The 18,573-nt window shown below is 48.3% G+C and overlaps 1 protein-coding gene across 1 annotated transcript; it reads right to left on the bottom strand.

The window, feature by feature from the left end:
• Positions 1 to 1,434: 1,434 nt before the first annotated feature.
• Positions 1,435 to 18,553, bottom strand: LOC141518870 (solute carrier family 22 member 6-A-like). The gene is made up of 11 exons (XM_074231242.1): positions 16,692 to 18,553; positions 15,939 to 16,581; positions 13,923 to 14,026; positions 13,416 to 13,570; positions 9,720 to 9,888; positions 7,438 to 7,561; positions 6,989 to 7,104; positions 5,141 to 5,355; positions 3,010 to 3,118; positions 2,053 to 2,256; positions 1,435 to 1,964 (listed from the first exon to the last, which is right to left on the bottom strand). The coding sequence occupies exons 2-11, from the start codon at positions 16,329 to 16,331 to the stop codon at positions 1,934 to 1,936; spliced, it is 1,620 nt and encodes a 539-aa protein (XP_074087343.1). The 5' UTR covers positions 16,332 to 16,581; positions 16,692 to 18,553; the 3' UTR covers positions 1,435 to 1,933.
• Positions 18,554 to 18,573: the final 20 nt, after the last annotated feature.

Below are 18,573 nucleotides of genomic sequence, written 5' to 3'. Positions count from 1 at the left end.
CGGGGGCGCCGCCGGGCCCCCCTGCCTGGGCCCCGGCTGCAGGCTCGGCTGCAAGGCCGCGTCCCCGTCCTCATCTGCCGCGGGCTCCCAGCTTCTGCTCGGGCCCTGGCCTCAGTTTCTCCACCTGGGACGGGGCGGCCCCTGGGGGAACGCCCGGCGTCCCGACCCGGGCCAGGGACCCGAGGTCCAGAGAGGGAAAGCGAGCGGCGGGGGGTCCCACAGCGGAGCAGCGACCTTAGCTCCCAAGGCCCCCCGCGCCCCCTCCCCCTCGGGGCTCCGTTTCGCCCCTGTCCCTGGCGGGGCTTGGGGCGGACGAGGGTGGGCAGGTGCGCCCGATCGGAGACCCCAAGCCGGGGGCCCCTTTGTGGGCACCCTTGGGACAGCGGCCAGCGCCCCGGGGGCTGGGAGTGGCGTGCGCTCGGGGCCGCCCTGCTCCTTCTCGGGCCCCCTCCCCGCCCCATCGCCCCGGCCCAGCCCCAGACCCCCCGGGCTGGGGATCCCCAGGCCGGGGGCGGGCGGAGCCGGGCGCAGGCGGCGGGGGTGGGGGGCCCCCGCGCCCCCTTCTGCGCCCCCCTCCCGGCGGGCTTCAGGGCACAAGCCCCCCCGCCGCCACGCTTACCTGGGGCGGCCCCCGCGCCGCGCCCTGGGCCCGGGCTGGGGGCCGGCGGAGCCGGGGCGCGGGCCCCTGGGAGCTGGGCGGCGTCGGGGCCCCGGCGGCTCCCTGCACCTTCTCCTCTCGGCCGCCTCTGCGCCCCGGCGCCTCCCGCCGCGCCCCCTAGTGGGCGTGGGGCGCCCCGCGAGCCCCGGGCCCCCCGCGCCGGCTCCATGGGCACCCAGCCCTCAGGTGGGGGGGCCCGGGGCCCGGGCAGCGGGGGGGGCCCCAGGCTTGGCCCCGCTCCGGCCCCGGGGGGCCGGCGGACCAGCCACCCTCGCTCCCTAGGGGCGCTGCCTCCCGGCCCCCCGGGGCTGACCCGCGTGCAGCTGTGGTGCTGATTTCTTCTGATTGGAGGGCCGCGGAGGCCTCCTGTTTACTGTTCCTGCCGAGTCTGGCAGCGGGGAGATTAATGGGGCACAATCGAGTTAGGGCCCCTTGGCCGGGGCTGGGAGGAAGGAGGCAGAGGGGGAGGGGAGGCTGCCTGCTGGGCCTTCGCAGGCCTGGCCACTGGCACAGGCCCGCCCTGGCCTGAGCCCCTCCTGGGGGAAGAAAGCCTGGGGAACTGGGGCACTAGAGATGGAGACCCCAGATGAGGAGCCCCCCATCCCGAGGAGTCCACTTTGAACTTTGCAATTTCCCCAGGCCTGGAGCAGGAGGGGCTGCTGCTTCCCTCCTCTTCTTCCTTGGACAGTTGGATGGAGGAGGAGGAGGGCCCGGGAAGCCGCCTGGGGTTTCTGAGGCGAGCCCCCTTAGCTACAAATCGTATTAATGAAGACCCTTTATTAGCCGCATCATGCGGGTACAGCCTGTCCCCTGGCGCTGCTCTACCAAAGGGGAAATCAAGGCAAGAGCTGCAAGTAGCAGATGTGGGAACTGCCTGTGGGGGTGGGGAGGGTGTATATAGGGCTCAGCCTTCTGTTTCCAGGGCTGCCCGAGGCCAGCTTTTTCAGATCCAGGGCAGTGGGTAAAGGGAATGGGGGGTGGGGGTGGAGGGAGGCTGAGCCAGTGAGAAAGTGGGAGACTTTGGCTCTGGTAGTTTTCTTATCATCTTCAGGCTGGGAAGATCTTCTGGAAGCAAATTGGCATCTCATCGACCTCTCTGAGAAGGAGCGGACCCAAACATAGCAGCTAGGGGTGCGTGTGGATGAGCCAGGGAGTGATGGAAGTCCCAGGAACAGAACGGAACTCAGGTGTCCCGTCTCCCAGTTGGCCCACTGGCCAGGCACCCATGGGCTTGGGCCTAGGAGACATCCACCGGTCACCTGGTGTGGCTTTCTCCTAAGGCTCTGTCTCCTGCTGCTGGGTAAGCCTGAAGGGCCAGATATGTTTTGAATCAGTGGAAAGAAGAAGGGAGGCCATACTCGGACAGGTCGAGGAAGGATTCGATTGCCACCCACCTGTTCTCCACCTCTTCCACGGTGTCCTTCAACGGCCGATTCCTGGTTTCGGGCAGCCCAAGGGCCACAAGGCCGGAGAGCACCGGGATGGAGCCATAAATGATGGGGGGCACCAGAGGCATCTGCTCACCCATCAGCTTTACCAGTGGGGCCACAATGCCCCCCACTCGGGCCATGGTGCTTCCCACTCCCAGCCCAGTCTGCCTGGGGGAGGGGGAGGCATCCAGTTCCAGAGGAGAGAAGGGAAATTCATTTCAGTTAATTGCCATGTCCCTTCTTTTCTAGTCATCCTAACCTGGGTGGGCCCGAGGCAATAGCACATTCACTGTCTACCTTCTGCCCTCATCTAAACACCAGTTCCCATCTGCTGGCTAAGACCTGACTTTTTGCTTCTAATGCTAGTTTTCACCTTTAATCCTAGTTTTAAAACATTTCCTGAGAGAAATCAGGGATCTAGTCTTATCTGTCTTTGACCCCCAAATGCCCTGACTCCCCTTATTTTGTCTTAAGACAAAGATGGGATGTAAGAGGGGCAAGCGAGAGTGTAAGGGGTCTGAGAGCCCAAGAATGAGTGCTTCCCACTGGAACGGACCAGGGGAGCCGGGGAACTGAAGGCCAAGGCTCTGAACCTCTTCAGTTGACCTCCCTGGTTTTGCCCAGTCTGCAATTCTCCCAAGTCCATCCATTCTTGTTCTCTCAAGCTCATTCCAGGAAATGAGACCTTGTTACGGAAGCCCGAGAGTCTGGCATCCTATGCTGTTCCCTGAGAAATGGTTCCTGCTTCTGCCCCTTCCCCTCCTGTCTTTCTGAAGCTCAGCCCCTCAGAGTCTTCCCCCAACCAGGCCTGCCCTCCCTAAGGACTGCTGGGAAATGGTTTCTAAGGTTACCAGCTCGACTCTGGCCCCCACCCCATGTGTTTGACTGTGGCTTCACCCCCAGACTGTAACCAGCCCCTACCTGATGGCTGTGGGGTACAGCTCCCCCGTGTAGAGGTAGACGCAGTTGAAGGAGGCTGCCAGACAGCCCTTCCCTAACACAGCCAGAGTGGTCCGAAGGGCGGCCAGTTCTGAGGAAGGACACAGGAAGGATGCTGGAGGCGTGGTGATGGTGATGGTGTGGGGGGGTCTGAGTGTGTGTGCGTGTATGTGACTTTGTGTGTATGTGCATGTATGTATGTGAGAGTGTGGATAAGTGAGTGTATGTGTGAGTGAGTGTGAGGGTGTGAGTGTGTGTATATATGTATGAATGTGAGTGTGAATAAGTGAGTATATATATGGGTGAGTCTGTGAGTGTGAGAGTGTGGATAAGTGAGTGTATGCGTGAGTGTGTGAGTGTGTGAGAGTGTGGCTTGTATGCATGTGTGAGTGTGTGAGTGTGTGTGTGGCTTGTATGTATGTGTGAGTGTGAGTGTGAGTGTGTGGGTGAGTGTATGTGTGAGTGTGAGAGTGTGCAGATAGACAGAGTCTGCAGGAAGCTGCTCAGCCCGGTCCTCCAGGCCCCTGACTTTGCTTCATCCCATTGGCGCCATTCAAAGCCCCAGAAAGCAGACAATGGTGGCATGGCTGTTTCTGATTTTCACATGGAAGTATGTTGGCTTGCCCAACCTTATAGGGCCAGTTTTGAAACTTGGTGTCCCTGATTCCTAGCTCTTAGGCCTTCCAGGAGCCCTCCCTGCCTTCTCAGCCACATGAACTAGTTACCTTTCCTGTTCTCTTCAGGGGCACTGCCCAGATGCCTTCCTGCTGCCTCCTGGCCAGGTCAGAGTTAAGGCTGGTTGCTAAAATCCTGGAACCAAGAGGAGGATGAAGGGGTGCACAAACAGGCCTCTTCCTTGACTCTGGCCCTTCTCTACTCACTTCCTTCTCTTCTTTTTTTTGAAATTTTTATTTATTTTAAGGCAATGGCGTTAAGTGACTTGACCAAGGTCACACAGCTAGGTCATTATGAAGTGTCTGAGGTTGAATTTGAACTCAGGTCCTCCTGACTGCAGGGCCAGTACTCTATGCACTACACCACCTAGCTGCCCCACTTCTCTTCTGATCCTGATGACTGAGGCTAAATGATTTTTTAATGGCTTAGAATCCAGTGAGTTAACACAGTGCCCTTAAGAGAACTCGCTCCTTATTACCTCTCTGACCTTGGGCAAATCACCCAACAGCCAACATCTCTGTGCCAACATTAGAGTTGGCAAAGAACTTTTACATGTACCATCATACTGAATTGTTGCAACAGTCCTGGGAAATTATCCCCCATGTTACAGGTGAGGAAACGCTGGCTAAGAAGGTTAAGTGATTTGCTTGCCTATTACCCATTTAGGAATTTGATCCTAGATTATCTCAACTACACAGGTTCATATTATCCTGCTTATGTTCCTAGATGTGATCTGGGGTCAGTCACAAAATCCTTCTGAGCCTCGGTTTCTTCCTAGATAAAAAAGAGGGGCTGGGCCAGATGGTCACCAAGGTTGATTCCATTTCTCAATCTACAATCATACGCATTAGGAATAGCTCTTGGGACTTCAGTTTCCCCACTTGTACGAAGAGGAGGTTGGATTGGAGGACTAAAATGCTTTTGAACTCTCCATCCTGAGTCCATTCATCTGAGCCAAAGTCCTGGATTGTAAGAGGAGGCCAGAGTTGGGTCCCTCTGGGTGACTAGGATCTTGGTTCTTATGGTTTAGGTGCCTTTGTGAGTGAGGAGAGAAAATCAGAAGGTGCCAACACTGGGGAATGAATGAATGAATGAATGAATGAATGAATGAATGAATGAAATTGTTTTGGAGGGTCATAGATGGAGGGATTTAGATATGCAAGGAAGGTCATGTGGTCCAACTTTGTCATTTTACATATGGGAAAATTGAGGCCCCAGAGGTGGTGACTTGCTCACACCTGTGTAATTAGTCAGACCCAAGTTCAAAACCCATTTTACTAGCTGTGTAATGATGAATAAATTATTTAACCTTCTTCAGTTTCCTCTCCTAAAAAATGAGGCTGATAATAAGGGAAACTAAGGTTTGGAGAGGCTTAGATATTTAGTGGTTTGTTTTAGACCAGGCAAGAGGGGAGCTGACCTGGGTAAACACTCTCACCTGCAGGTACAAAGAGGTTGGCCAGGATGCCCAAGCCAGCTAGTACTAAGGTGGCCACTTGGGCTACTCTCCTCCCAGCTCGGCTCATGCCCACCGTGGAGAGCAGTTTGGCTGGAATATCCACGATGCCAAACAGCAGCTGCAGCATGTGAACCCGGAGGCCGAAGCCCTGCAGGTCCATGGCCACACCATAATAGGCGAAACTGGTAGCAAACCTTTGGGAAGAGAGGGGATGAAAGGTAGTTTAGAGAGACTTCTCCCTCCCCTGTCCAATGTGGGACTCTTCTGGGATGGAGAAATCGAAGATCTAGGGCCCTGCCTGTTCCAGAGGATGGTTTGGAATCAGGAGGACTGGAGGGAAAAGAGGTGGGTGCCTCCCACCCTCTTCTCCATTCGTTTGGGAGCAAAACTATCCTATAGCAATCAGAGCCCATACTTAGTGTTGAAGCTTGACAACTCACAACATATCTGGGGGCATTTTAACTTTTTTATTTAAAATTTTAATTTAATTCAAAATTAAATTTAAAATTTTTAAAAATTAGTGCTTGGATTCTTCTTATGAGACCAAGAAACCTACCCAAGGTCACACAGTTCACAAGCATAAGTGTGGTTTTCTTGACTGTCCCTATGGAGAAACCATCCATAGAGGTGCTCCACAAGCCATTCCATCTCCTACTCCTTCCTTCCTTTCTCTCTCTCTCTCTCTCTCACTCTCTCTCTCTCTCTCTCTCTCTCTCTCTCTCTCTCTTCTTTTCATCTTCCTCCTCCTCCTCCTCATCATCATCTTTATTGTTTTGTGAGGCAATTGGGGTTAAGTGACTTATCCAGGATCACACCACACAACTATTAAGCACTTTCTTATTTTTCTGAGAATGTACTAAAACTGACCAACCTCATAGTTTTACCTCAAACTGAATGGAAAAGATCCCCCAGATCACATGATTCAGATCACCCCCTTATTTCTCCAATGGCCCATGAGACTTTTCTCCTATCAGATGGTGACTCTAATCAAAGAGGCAATGTAGAAAGAAGCCATATCTAGAGTGTTAGCCTCAGAGTCATAAGGAACTGGGTTCAAATTCTACCTCTGACATATACTGACTGATCCTCTCAGTGCTCTGGGTCAACTCTCTAAAATTTAAGATTTATATAGAGAAGTTGCCCATCTGCATTGGTAAAGAGAGGCTCATGATTAGGCGAGACCCCAGATTTAGAGTTGAAAGGGACCTTAGAGACAATTTGACTTTAGAGATGAGGAAACTGAGGCCCAGAAGAGGTAAGTGGCTTGTCCAAAGGACATGCAGTTAGCAAGTGGCAGCATATGAGCTCAGAGCTCCAGAGGACTACTAGCTCCTAATACCAATGTGATCTGAGAGCTGGACAAGAATCTCTGAACTTATTTATGTCACAGCTAAGAGGCACAGAGCTCTGGAGCTGGATTCAGGAAGAGCTGAGTTCAAATCTTGTCTTAGATACTCATGAACTCTATTACTGTGCCATTTGTTAATCTTTCAGCCTCAATTTCCTCTTCTGTAAGATAGCTCCTACCTCAAAGAATTGCTGGGAGGATCAAATGAGATAATTAAGTGCTCTGTTAACTTGAAAGCACTCTGGAAAGACTGGTTCTTAGCTATTATTCTCCTTCCTAAACCTTTCTTTAGGATAAAGGAAAATGGGGCTTGTCAGTTAATAGATTATTTCTATATTCATCCCAGGAGGTGAAACAGAAGAATCTGTTTTTCCCGACTTGCTTTGCGTTTCTTAAAACACCATAAAAATGTTTGCATATCCATATAAAGGATCCACAAGTCCCTCTGACCAGGGGCCCCAGTCTGAAGAGGCACTTACCAGACAGCAGCCAGGCACTTGGAGATTCGCCGAATGGTGGGTGTGTGGACCAGGTCCCAAGGGGTTCCTGGGGCTTGAGCCAGATCCAATTCTTTCTGAAGATGGGATCTCAGGGCCTAAGCAGCAATAGAAGGAAAGAGCCAGAGCTTAGATAAAGTCTCCCTTCTTTCATAGTCCTGGGGGCCAGAGGGAAATGGGATGTAGAGGAAAGGGGGCACCTACTAGAGAGTAGGCTTTCCCAGCAAACATGAGACCTCCAAAGTAAGGTGAGGATGGAGAGGGATTCCAGAAGCCAGGTCATAGCTCCCTTCAGTCATGCTCCCTGGGTTCTCAGAGTGTCAATTCCTCTTCTCCTTTCCATCTTCTTTCCCCCCACCCCCCATTCTCCTCCCCCATCTCTCCCCTTCCTGGTATTCTGGGGAGCCAGGTCTCCCTGGCAATTCTTTCACCTCTATGCTGAGTTTCTCTCCTTCCGATTTCTTCCCATTGATGCGAGCCACCCTCTTCAGCACCTGGACAGCCTGCTCTGGTCTTCCAGCCAGGACTAGCCATCGTGCTGACTCAGCAAACCACCTGAGTACAGGAATGGTCATGGTATTTCAAGAATCATTCCTAAACAAACACTGTCCTCTATACATCGTTTCCCTTGAGAAGCCTGCTGATCTTGGATTGGAGAACCCCAGTGAGGGGACTTCCACTCGACTCTGGGAGAGTTCTCATCATTAGCAGGTTTATCCTGACATTCTAGTTTTTCCCATCCATTGCTGTCCTTGAGGAAGATAGAGCAATTTCAATCCTTCCAAATGTTTCATCATTTTCAGTCATGTCCAACTCTTCATGACCCCATTTGGGTTTTCTTGGCAAAGATACTGGAATGGCTTGCCATTTCAGTCCTTTAAATACTTGAAGAAAGCTATCAGTTCAAATCCTTTCTATAGGCCAATCATCCTTAGTTCCTTTAACCAACCATTGCATGGTCTGGTAGCCCTTCACCCTCCCTGCTTCCTTCTAACTTATCAACATCCTTCCCAAAATGTGGGACTCAAATCTGAATACACTGCTCCTAATAGAGTTGGATCAGGACAGAGGAACTATCATCCCCTAGTCTGGGTCTTATGGCTTCATGAAGACAGGACAAGTTCCATTGGATCCTTTGTCTACCATATTGAGGTTATCACTTAATGTCCTTGGTCTTTTTCTGGTGAGAATCTTTCACAGTGCCATCTCCCCTCCCCCATTCTGAAGAAGTTGATTTCTTGAACCCCAGTAAGACTTTGCATTTATCTCTATGAAATTTCATCTGATTTTCTTCCTGAAAATTTATTTAGGACCCTGACTTTTTCATTATTAGTTATCTCTTCTAACCTTGCATCATGTATGCATTTTTTGGGGGGGGAAACCACTATTCAGAGGCAATTTGGCAGAGAGGAAAGAGTACAGACCTGAATCACATAATAGTTACTTGCCTCAGTTTTCTTGTCTGTAAAATGTGAATAACAATAGCACCTACCTCCCAGGATTGTTGTGAGGACCAAATGAGATAATGATTATAAAGCCTTTTGCAAACTGGAAGGTTATATATGTGCATCAGTTTTTATGATTGTTATGCTATATCTTTATCCAAAGAGATAAAATATATAGGGCAGCTCAGTGGATAGAATGCTAGTCCTAGAGTCAGAAAAATATGGCCTCAGAGATTTACTAGTTGTATGACCCAGGACAAGTCACCTAACCTCTATTTGCTTCCTGGAGAAGGAAATGACAAACCACTCCAATATCTCAGTAGGGTCTCTGGGATCACATGAATCAGACATGACTGAATAATAAAAATAATCCAAGTCACTGATAAGAATGTTAAATAGTATAAGACAAAGCACAAAATCCCTTGGGCACTCCACTAGAGACTTTCCAAGTTGACATGAGTCCCATTTGGTACTGATTATTCTTTAAATTCCACCATCTAAGCAGCTCCTAATTCATCTAAGGCACTATTGTTTAGCTTGCATCTTTCTCTCTTTTTCACATGGATAATAATGAAAAATACTTTGTTTAAATCTATGTAGACGACTTCTAAAGATGTCTGGATAAAATTGTTACTCATAGCTCCTTAATTTCCTTGGAAAGAAGAAATAAAGAAATCCTCCTTCCTGATCCCACCACAAGGGGGCAGTGGCTATAGATTTCCAACCTTGAGCTCATGACAGCCACTCAATATGGCCCCTTCCCAATGGGTAACTCCTAAAGGGTCTCTCCTTAGTAGAGCTGTCAGGGCCAAGTTTGGACTTTTTCATCCTTCTTTTCAAAGGGATGGGAACGCTCAAAGAAAGTCTAATAGTAAACAATTTTTACAGCTGGAATTTTAGAAGTCATCTGATACAACCATCTCCTTTTACAGAGGGGGAAACTGAGGCCCAGTACGTGTTGAACACCGACAGTTCGTTCAGCACAATCTCTTTCTGACCTCTGGGAACCACTCCCCTCTCACCCAACTACTGCCTAGGACCATACAGAGCTGGAAAGCCCCTTGCAGACCATAGAAACCAACCCTGTAATTTGGTAGATAAGAAACTGAGGCCCAGAGAGTTTCACCAACTTGCCCAAACCCTAATTCCAAGTTCTAATTGGGACTGAAATCCAGTTTTAGGTTTCAACCCTTGAATTTAGAGCTCTTTCCATTACATAGACTTCCATCCCAGTATGAAATAGAAAACGGGGGCTTAAACACACCTACCAGGAGTAGCAGAAGAAGGCAAAGAAAGGCAGTGAGAGAGTGAGCTGAAGCCAGCGCCAGTTGGGGAGGGCATAGGCCAGGCCTGGGAGGAGGATCTGCCCCAGGGTAGCAGAGTAGCTAACCAGGGTCCCTGTAATTGTGCGAGTCCGGGTGGGGGACCACTCTAGAACTAGAGAGAAGAGAAATGGTCACCTTTCCTCCCTCTGTACCTCAGTTTCCTTATCTATTCTTAGTGATTACTAAGGTCTCTCATTCTATGTTTTAATGTGTTTTAATGTGACATTCTATGTTTTAATGTATTTTTTCCCCTAAGGTCCCTTTCAGCTTTAATCTTTTCTATTCTAAGATTTCTTTATCTGGCACTCTTGGTTCTGAACCCTAATAGTCTATGCTCTAAGTCCCTTCCAGCCATGGCTTTCTAAGTTCTAAGCCAACATTCTGTGCTCTTAGGTCTCTTCCAGTTCTAGGAGGGCATATTTTCTCTTCCATCATTTTAGGTTCTAAGGTCCTTTTCAACTTCAGCTTTCTATGTTTTAGGTGTCTCCTAGCTCTGACAGACAATTTTCTTTTTATGTTTTTGAGTAGCATCTTTGTTTATTTTTCATCCATTGTCATCTCTGTGTGTGTGTGTGTGTGTGTGTGTGTATGTGTGTATATATATATATATATATATATATATATATATATGGTTTTTGCAAGGCAATGGGGTTAAGTGGCTTGCCCAAGGTCACACAGCTAGGTCATTATTAAGTATCTGAGGTCAGATTTGAACTCAGGTCATCTTGACTCCAGGGCCAGTACTCTATCCACTGTGCCACCTAGCTGCCCTGGCACATGTTTATTTTTAAGTTACAAAATTTCTTTCCACCTTCCCTTCCCACCCCCTCCCACCAATGGCAAACAGTCATGTTTACATTGTAAATACAAGTTTTTGATAAACATGGTTACAGATTAGTCATTTTTGGTAGGAGGAATTAGGAGTAAGGGAAAGAGATATAAGAGATCATTTTTATAGTGTTCATCAGATTCTGAAGGGTTGGTAGTTTTTTTTTTTGGTTTTGTTTTATTTTGTTTTGTTTTTCTTCCTTTGGTTGGGGATAACGTTGTCCATAGCTGGTTTAATACTGTCGTCCTAGCTCTCTAAGACAGACAATTTTCTAAGTTCCCATATTTTCTCTTCCATAATTCTAGGTTCTAAAGTCCTTTGTAACTTTAGCATTTGATGTTCTAGGTATCTCCTAGCTCTGACAATGTTCTAAGTTCTCAGCTTTGATAGTCTATTTTTTATGTTTTAGCACTCTTAAGTTTTAAGGTTCCTTTCTGTATTAATAACCCATGATCTAAGCTCCCTCCCAACTCTGCTATTACATGTTCTAAGGAACCTTCCAACTTTAACATCTTGTTTTCTAGGTCCTTCTCAGTTCTTCTATTTTATGTTCTATTTTTTCTCATATATTCCCACTGTCCTGGACCCCACTCATGTTTCTGGGGTCCTTCTGCCCAGCTTCCCTCCTTCCTTTCTGATTTTTACTCCTGACTCCTTCATCCATATATACTTCCCAACTTCCCAGCTTGTTCTGACTCCCTGAACAAATTATTAGGTTTCTGTTCCTCTAAGAAGGCATGTCCTTTCCCTTCCTCAGGATCCCTTCTTCTGTGTCTGCTTTTCCCAAGGGCCCCCTGAAGGTAACCCAGGGCAAGGAATTCCCTTCTTGTTGAGGGGCTAACTACATCCTGGGACTGGCCTGAGGCTTCTGGCTTGTCTAGTAGCCCTTAGCCCAACTCTCCAGTGTCATCACCTGGGCTCTGACTAGAGAGGGTTAACAGGTCCCAGAGCTGAGTTGGGCCACGTGTGTTCTTTGGGCTACAGCCAGGGCCTGGGGAGAAGGGGGGGAACAATGAAGTTGCCTAGAGAGGGCTGGGATGAGGGCAAGGACTTCAGGGGGGAACAGGAGAGTGTTTACGGTAATCAGAGAACCCTCTACCCCTGCTTAAGCCTTCGGGGCACAGCTTAGCCCTAGGAGAGGGAGGGAACCCCATGGTGCCAAAACAGAGTTTTTGCTGTGGCTGAGAATTCCGGGTAAGGAGGAGGGGGGGGGGGGTTGACCAGAATTCAGACTTTGGAGCCCAGGAGTCCTGGATTCAAAGGATGGGGGTGGGAAGGTGGGCCAGGAGGTACATGAGGAATGAGGGGAGTGAAGCTAGAGGGGGAAGGGAGGACATGATGGAGGAATAGCTATGTATGGTGCCAAGGACTGCAAGAAAGGAGTGAAAAATGAGACTGGGTTGAAATGGAGAGATTTTGATATGGGGTGGGGGGTGAACCCTTGGATTAAAGGGGGAGGGTGAGTCTGAACTCTTAGTTCCCTCAGTCATTATTAATTGAACCCTTAGACCCAGAGAATTTAGAACTGGGAGGACCTTTTGAAAGCCTCTTGTTTAATCCCTTCGTTTTACAGATGAGGAAACTACAGCCCAGAGAAGGAGAAAAGCACCCACTATGGGGCTCAGAACATTTTACAAATGTTATCGCATTTGATTCTTACAACAACCCTGTGATATAGGGGTTATTATCCCCATTTTATAGTTGAGGAAACTGAGACAAATGGAGATTCAGTAGTTCAGTCCAAAGTCTCATAAGTGGAATGTGAACCAGGGCTCCTTCTGTCTAAGTGGGCTGCTACCAACCAAACCTGTTTCAGTGATTCCTGGCTCTATGGCTTTGGGGGTATGGATTCACCCTCCACTGACACAGATAGCAACCTCTCTGTAAGTTGTCTTTGAGAGTGATGGTAGCTGAAAAAGTCACCGTCCTTTGAACTTGTTTAGGTCCTTATCAACAGACTCATAGTCTATTGGTTGCTAGGCCTGGCCAGTTGGTAGGAAGAGACCTGGCTCTGTACTTGGAGGATCTGGATTCAAATCCTGTCTCTGCTACTTACTATGACATGATCATGGTCAAATCACCTCACCTCATTGTGCTTCAGTTTCCTCATCTGTAAAATAATGGAGTTGTATAAATGGCCTTTGTGGGTCCTCCCAGACCTACACTACCTCTCCTTCAGATTTAAAGTCACTGTACCTCAGAGTGATAGTGATGTGCCCAAAGTCAGCCAAGATCCACACCTGTTGCAATAGCCTTCTGGTTGATCTGCTTGGCTCAAGGCTCCCCCCACTGCAGGTCATATTCTACTTAGCAGCCAAGGTGACCTTCCTAAGGTCCATGTCATCCTCACCCCCATTTCCTGTCAGTAAACATCAGTGGCTCCCTATTACCTCTAGGATCAAATGCAGACTTATGTTTGACTTTGAACACCCTTCAGAACCTGCTCCTTTCCTACCTCTTTGGTTTTTTCCCATGTTAGTCCCCTCCTATGATCTAGTGACCTTTGCCCTTAGCTCTCCTGGATTTTTCTACCTTACCACTACATCCTAGTCTCCCTGCCTTCAAGTCTCAATTCTCGATTTCCCCTTCTGCCAAAGTCTTCCTCAAATTCTCTTCCTTCTGAGATGACCTTCTAACTCTTTTGCATATAGCTTGCTGTTTGTCATTATTTGTATGTTATCTGTGAGCTCTTTGAGGCCTGCTCTCTTCCCCCCCCTTCCCCCAGCATTTAGTACAGTGCCTAAGTAAAGCCTGGAGTAAATGCCCCATAAAAGCCTATTGATTAATGTGGGGGGAGAGAGGACACTCACCCAGAGACATGCAGTTGAGGACGATCCCAGAGACAGCCATCCCAACCAGAAATCGAAGGGCACAGTAGGTAGAATAATTGGGGGAGAAAGCAGTGGCAGTCCCTGCCACCCCCAGCTGTAGGTAGGACCAGCTCAGTAGGGCCTTCCGGCCAAACCTAGGAGGGAGTAAAGGATCAGGATAGCCTGGTCTAGAACAGGTTGTCTCCAAGGAAGGGGCCCAAGAGAATGAGAGGGATACCTTACTGAGGCTCAGGGGTATGACCAGGTCACCTGTGACCATAGTGAGGGGCAGGAAATGGGGAGGCAGGGATCATGGCCTCAAGGGACAGACTGAGGATGAAGGATCTGGATGAAGAAGGCAGAGCCAAAGGATGTTGGGGAGGAGGGGTAGAAGATTTGAATTCACCCAGGGGTTCAGCGAGAGAGTCTGGATTATGTGGGTCTTGGGCCAGAGGTCTAGGATAAAGGAGCCTCAGTTCTGCCATCCCTCCACTCAGGGCAGAGTACCTGTCTGCCATGCTCCCAAACACCATGGCTCCCACAAGGACCCCTGCCATGTAAATGGATTGTGCCATCTGGGTCAGTTTCCAGGAGTCACATACCAGGTCCCACTGTTTCAAAGAAAGGGGGATAGGACCAGAGGGGTTAGGAGGGGAAAAATTGGGAGTTCGATATCTAAATCCTTCAAATCCCCACATTGATCCTCCCCTCCCTCTACAAAATACCCTACCAGGAAGATCCGAAATTCTTCAGGCAAAGTCTGCAATAAATGTATTAAGGGCTCACAATCTCTGATATCCTGCATCTTCCCTCCAGGCATTTGAATTATTTTGACTGGCAAAATGCTGGGTTCTTGCAGTCAAGAAATGTTTCACTTTTGTCTCTGTAGAGTTTAACATGATGCCTGGTACTCAGTAACCACTTAATACATGCAGCCTCTGTTGGTTCATACATTGTCTTAGTCTCTGTCCTTCTCAGTGCCTGTCTCCTACCAAAGACTCCTACCATGCCATTGATTGAGGATTTCTTGGTGGTTAGAAATCAAAGATGGAGGGAGAAATGTGAGAGTGGAAAGAGTCAAGGGATGACTTAAGTGTTGGGAATGGATCAAAGGCAAGGACTAGAAGACACTGACTTTTGGGAACTGAAGATGGGATCAGGGAGGGGTGACAGTAGCTTTGTCTTAGATATTGGGTGACAACGATTCCTTGGTGACAGTACTCTAGAGTAGCCTCTGTTGGTCACACATTGTCTTAGTCTCAGGTCTTCTCAGTGCCTTTCTCCTACCAAAGACTCCTACCCTACCATCTTCATTCTCCTAATGGATGGTACCTGCTTGGGAGATATGGCCATGCAACCTTGGTTTTAGACCTCCAGTAACAGGGAGCCTACAACCTCCTGAGACAACCCCTTCCACTTGGTTTCAGTTCACATGGTTGGAAGTTCTTCCTGATGGACATCAAACCTAAGTTTGCCCCTGTGGTCACCCCTATTACTCCTGTTTCAGCCTTCTGGGACCAAGCAAAATGAGTCTCATTCTTCTCCCCATGGGAAAGCCTTTTGGACCCCTTGAACACAGTCCCTGAGTCTAAACCTCCCTAATTCCTTTCCTCAGTTCTCCCAAGGCATGTCTTTGATGCCTTTATCTTCCTTGCTGACCAAAGTCCTTCCCTAATGGCAATACCCCAAACTGACCAGGTAAGGGAGAGAAAGGTGAAGGGGAAACTTTAGTTTTTGGTTTCTGGCCCTCCTTCCTTGGTGACCAAGCACCTTCACTTTTAACTTAGAATCCATTAAACCCAAAACATCTCTTTCAAGACAATTGGATCTTTAGCAGACTTCCCACAGCTTGTCCTAGTGAAAGTGATTTTTTGACCCTTAGGCTCACAGCTTTACATTTTACTCTAATCAGACTCAAACTTACCTCTTTAGAGTTGGGCCTAATCCCTTTGAACCATGATTGTTTTTCAGAATTAGTCATCCCTCCTGATGACTTTTGGTTATCAGCACATTTGAGAAGTGTGTCACCTCTGTCTTTAGTGGAATCTCCAAGAAAAATGTTAAACACAGTAGAGACAAGTCCAGATTCCTGAGGTACTCCACTGGAAGCCCTCCCAACCAAGTGACTCTGCAACTATCAGAGCTTCTTTGTGTTTTGCTATTTAGTCATTTCTGAATCCCTCTGAATTAAGTATAGCTAGATCTCATTTTGCCATCTTTGCCAGATGATTCAATACTATGCTAAAATGAAGGTTAATCTTAACAAAATTCCTCAATTTACCAATTTAGTAACTCTGCTAAGAAAGGAAATAAGATTAACCTTGCATGACTTTTTTCATCTAGTCTCATCTTTTCATTTTGCAGAGGAAGAAAATAGGGCTCGGGGAGGGGAAGGTCTTAGTAAGGTGACCCAGGGAGCAAAGAGAAGAGTTGAAGATTTGACTCTGAATTTGTCATTTTCCATTACATGGTCTTGTGACTTCCCTGGGCTCCTGGCTCGTGTCTACCCAAGTTCCTCATTACCTCTGTGACAATGGTGGCCTCGAACTCGCTGTGGTCATAGGTCCATCCATCTCGGCATGGTTCTGTGGTGGGGATGCTCCTGTTGGGAGTGGTATCATTGGACTCCAGGCTTTGCCAGTGGGGTTGGGAGAATTGTTGGCACCTCTCAGGCTGGCGACCTCCATCCAGTGGAACCCATAGCCGGAGGAGAATCTCAGAGGTGAGGTTCTCCATCGAGTTGGCCCCAAGGGGCATCTGTTGGAGCCGGCAGTGATGCGGGGGCACCGCTGCCGAGAAGTTCTGCAGTAGATTGTGAGAGGCTGTCAGGAGCATGGGGGTCACCAATGCAATGATGTGCAGCCGTTGGAAGTGCCCCAGTCCCCCAAGCTGCTCCAGTAGACTGGCAAAGGTCATGGCAGCTCTGGGAACCCCCTAACCCTGGACTGATAGAGGGAGAACTTAGTCAGTGGAACACGGCTGGGCTGGTCCCAGAGCCCTGGTCTTACCATCTGATCTGTTCGGCGCCTGGAGGCAGGAAACGCCAGAGCTGTGGGGGGCCCTCCTCCTCCAGGCCAACTGGTTTCAGCTGCAGATGAGAAAAGAGGCCCAGGACATTCCCAGATCCAGCTCCTCTTGCCCCTCCAATTCTTGTTCCCTGATGTGACTGGAGGAGAATTCCGATTGGAACCATGCTTTGGCAGCGTGGCCCGGATTGCAGGGGCCAAGAACAAGTGCACCCCCTCCACTCTATCTGTTCCCCCCATCTGTAATTACCTGGGTTAAACTGTTATTTTTGGCTCAAGAGGATTAACCACTGGGAAGAGGAGTGGGGGATGTCCATCCAATGCTAAGGAAAGAATAGCGGACAGGTCATTCAGTGGACAAAAAGATTGATGAGTCTTAGGCTGTCCTGGGCTGACCAGCCAGGCCCCTTGCCAGTCACCCTTTGGCACCTGGTTTGCAATCAGGGCTTAGAAGAGCCTCTTTTTGCCATATTTTGGCCTTCAGCATGTGGGTCCTCTCTATTTGGTGGGTATATTAAGAATCACTTTAAACCTGAACCTTGGGCAAGGAACAAGAGGCAGAATCTCCAAGCTGGATGGATCTCAGAGGCCAGAGTTCAACCTGTTCATGAATGGGAACCTTCTTTATTGACCAGTGGTGAGTCATCTAGGCTCCCTCTACCCCCACCCTTTGTAGACATTCAGTGTTGGGGAACTTATTACCCCACAATTCTTTTTTTCTTCTTCATTTTTCTTATTTATTTTCCAATTCCAAGCAAAGATGGTTTTCAACATTCTTCCTTTTGCAAGCTTTCGAGGTCCACATTTTCCACCAACTCCCCTTCCCACAACAGCAAACGATCTGATATAAGTTGTACATGTAAAATCGAGGTGAATATATTTCTATATTGATCAAGCTGTGAAAGAACTAGAACGAAAAAGGAAGGAAAAAGCACAAAAGAAGTTTTAAAAACATGAACATAGTATGCTTTGATCTGCATTCACTGGATGTGGATGGAGCTTTCCATCATGTATCTCTCAGGACTATCCTTGATCACTGAACTGCTGAGAGTTGTGGCCATCATAGTTGATCATCTCAAAATAAATTGCCGTTACTGTGAATGATGCTCTCCTGGTCACTTAGTATCAGTTCATGCAAGTCTTTGAATGATTTTCTGAAGTCAGACTGCTTATGATTTCTTACAGAACCATAGTGCTTCATAACATTCATATATCATAGTTTGTTTAGTCATTCCCCAATGGATGGGCCTTTCCTTTTTTTTTTTTTTTTTTTAAGGTTTTTGCAAGGCAAATGGGGTTAAGTGACTTGCCCAAGGCTACACAGCCAGGTAATTATTAAGTGTCTGAGGTCACATTTGAACTCAGGTCCTCCTGACTCCAGGGCCGGTGCTCTATCCCCTGTGCCACCTAGCCTCCCTTGCCACCTAGCCGCCCCGGCATTTCCTCAATTTCCAATTCTTTGCCATTACAAAAACAACTGCTATAAATATTTTTGTATGTGTGGATCCTTTCCCCCTTTTTAAAGATCTCTTTGGGATATAGATCTAGTAATAATATTGCTGGGTCAAAGGGAAGACAGTTTCATTGCCTGTTGGGCTTAGTTCCAAAATGCTCTCTAGATTGGTCCTCACAGTTCTTAAGGGAGAGGAAATTTTTATTTATATTGAGCTTAGACTGAGCATGGTGGGGGAGAGGAGAAGGAAGAGAAGGTTTAAGTCCTGATTGGGGGCAAGTAACCAAGGAAATGCTTCTTCTTAGCTTTGTATTCCTCCAGGTCTTAAAGGATATTTCCTAGGCTCTAGGGGATAAAAGGAGAGAGAGGAGGCCAGGTAAGCATCAGGTAGCAGGAGGAAGGATTGAGGTCAGCTCTTAGACAAAAAAAAAAAGCTATGTTGGACTTTGGTGTACAAATGGGAGAGGGGCCTCCCCATATTTTCACTCGTTTTTGCTTTCAAATGTGGGCTTTTGTTTTGATCTTGGGTTTGTGGTTCAAGAAAACCTGTCAGTTTCAGGATCCACGGTGGGGGAAGCAAAATTTGGGCAGAAGTTCTGGGGGGGAGACAGTGGGTGGTAGTCTAGACTTAGCCCTTAGAGTTCTTCATTAAGGAGGCTTCTGGATTGATCTGGAGGCA

Source organism: Macrotis lagotis, chromosome 3 (genome assembly GCF_037893015.1).
Source record: "Macrotis lagotis isolate mMagLag1 chromosome 3, bilby.v1.9.chrom.fasta, whole genome shotgun sequence".
Classification (NCBI taxonomy): Eukaryota; Metazoa; Chordata; class Mammalia; order Peramelemorphia; family Peramelidae; genus Macrotis; species Macrotis lagotis.
Note: the sequence above shows the minus strand (reverse complement) of the source record. Positions and strands in the feature narration are given on the sequence as shown.

Bases quoted from the DNA above. Each gene is read 5' to 3' on its own strand.
- LOC141518870 (XM_074231242.1), bottom strand. From the start codon at position 16,331: ATGACCTTTGCCAGTCTACTGGAGCAGCTTGGGGGACTGGGGCACTTC. The intron at 13,571-13,922 runs GTACTCTGCCCT...ACTCCCTCCTAG, and splicing joins TTTGGGAGCATGGCAGACAG to GTTTGGCCGGAAGGCCCTAC. The intron at 5,356-6,988 runs GTAAGTGCCTCT...CTCTTCCCAAAG, and splicing joins AAGTGCCTGGCTGCTGTCTG to GTTTGCTACCAGTTTCGCCT.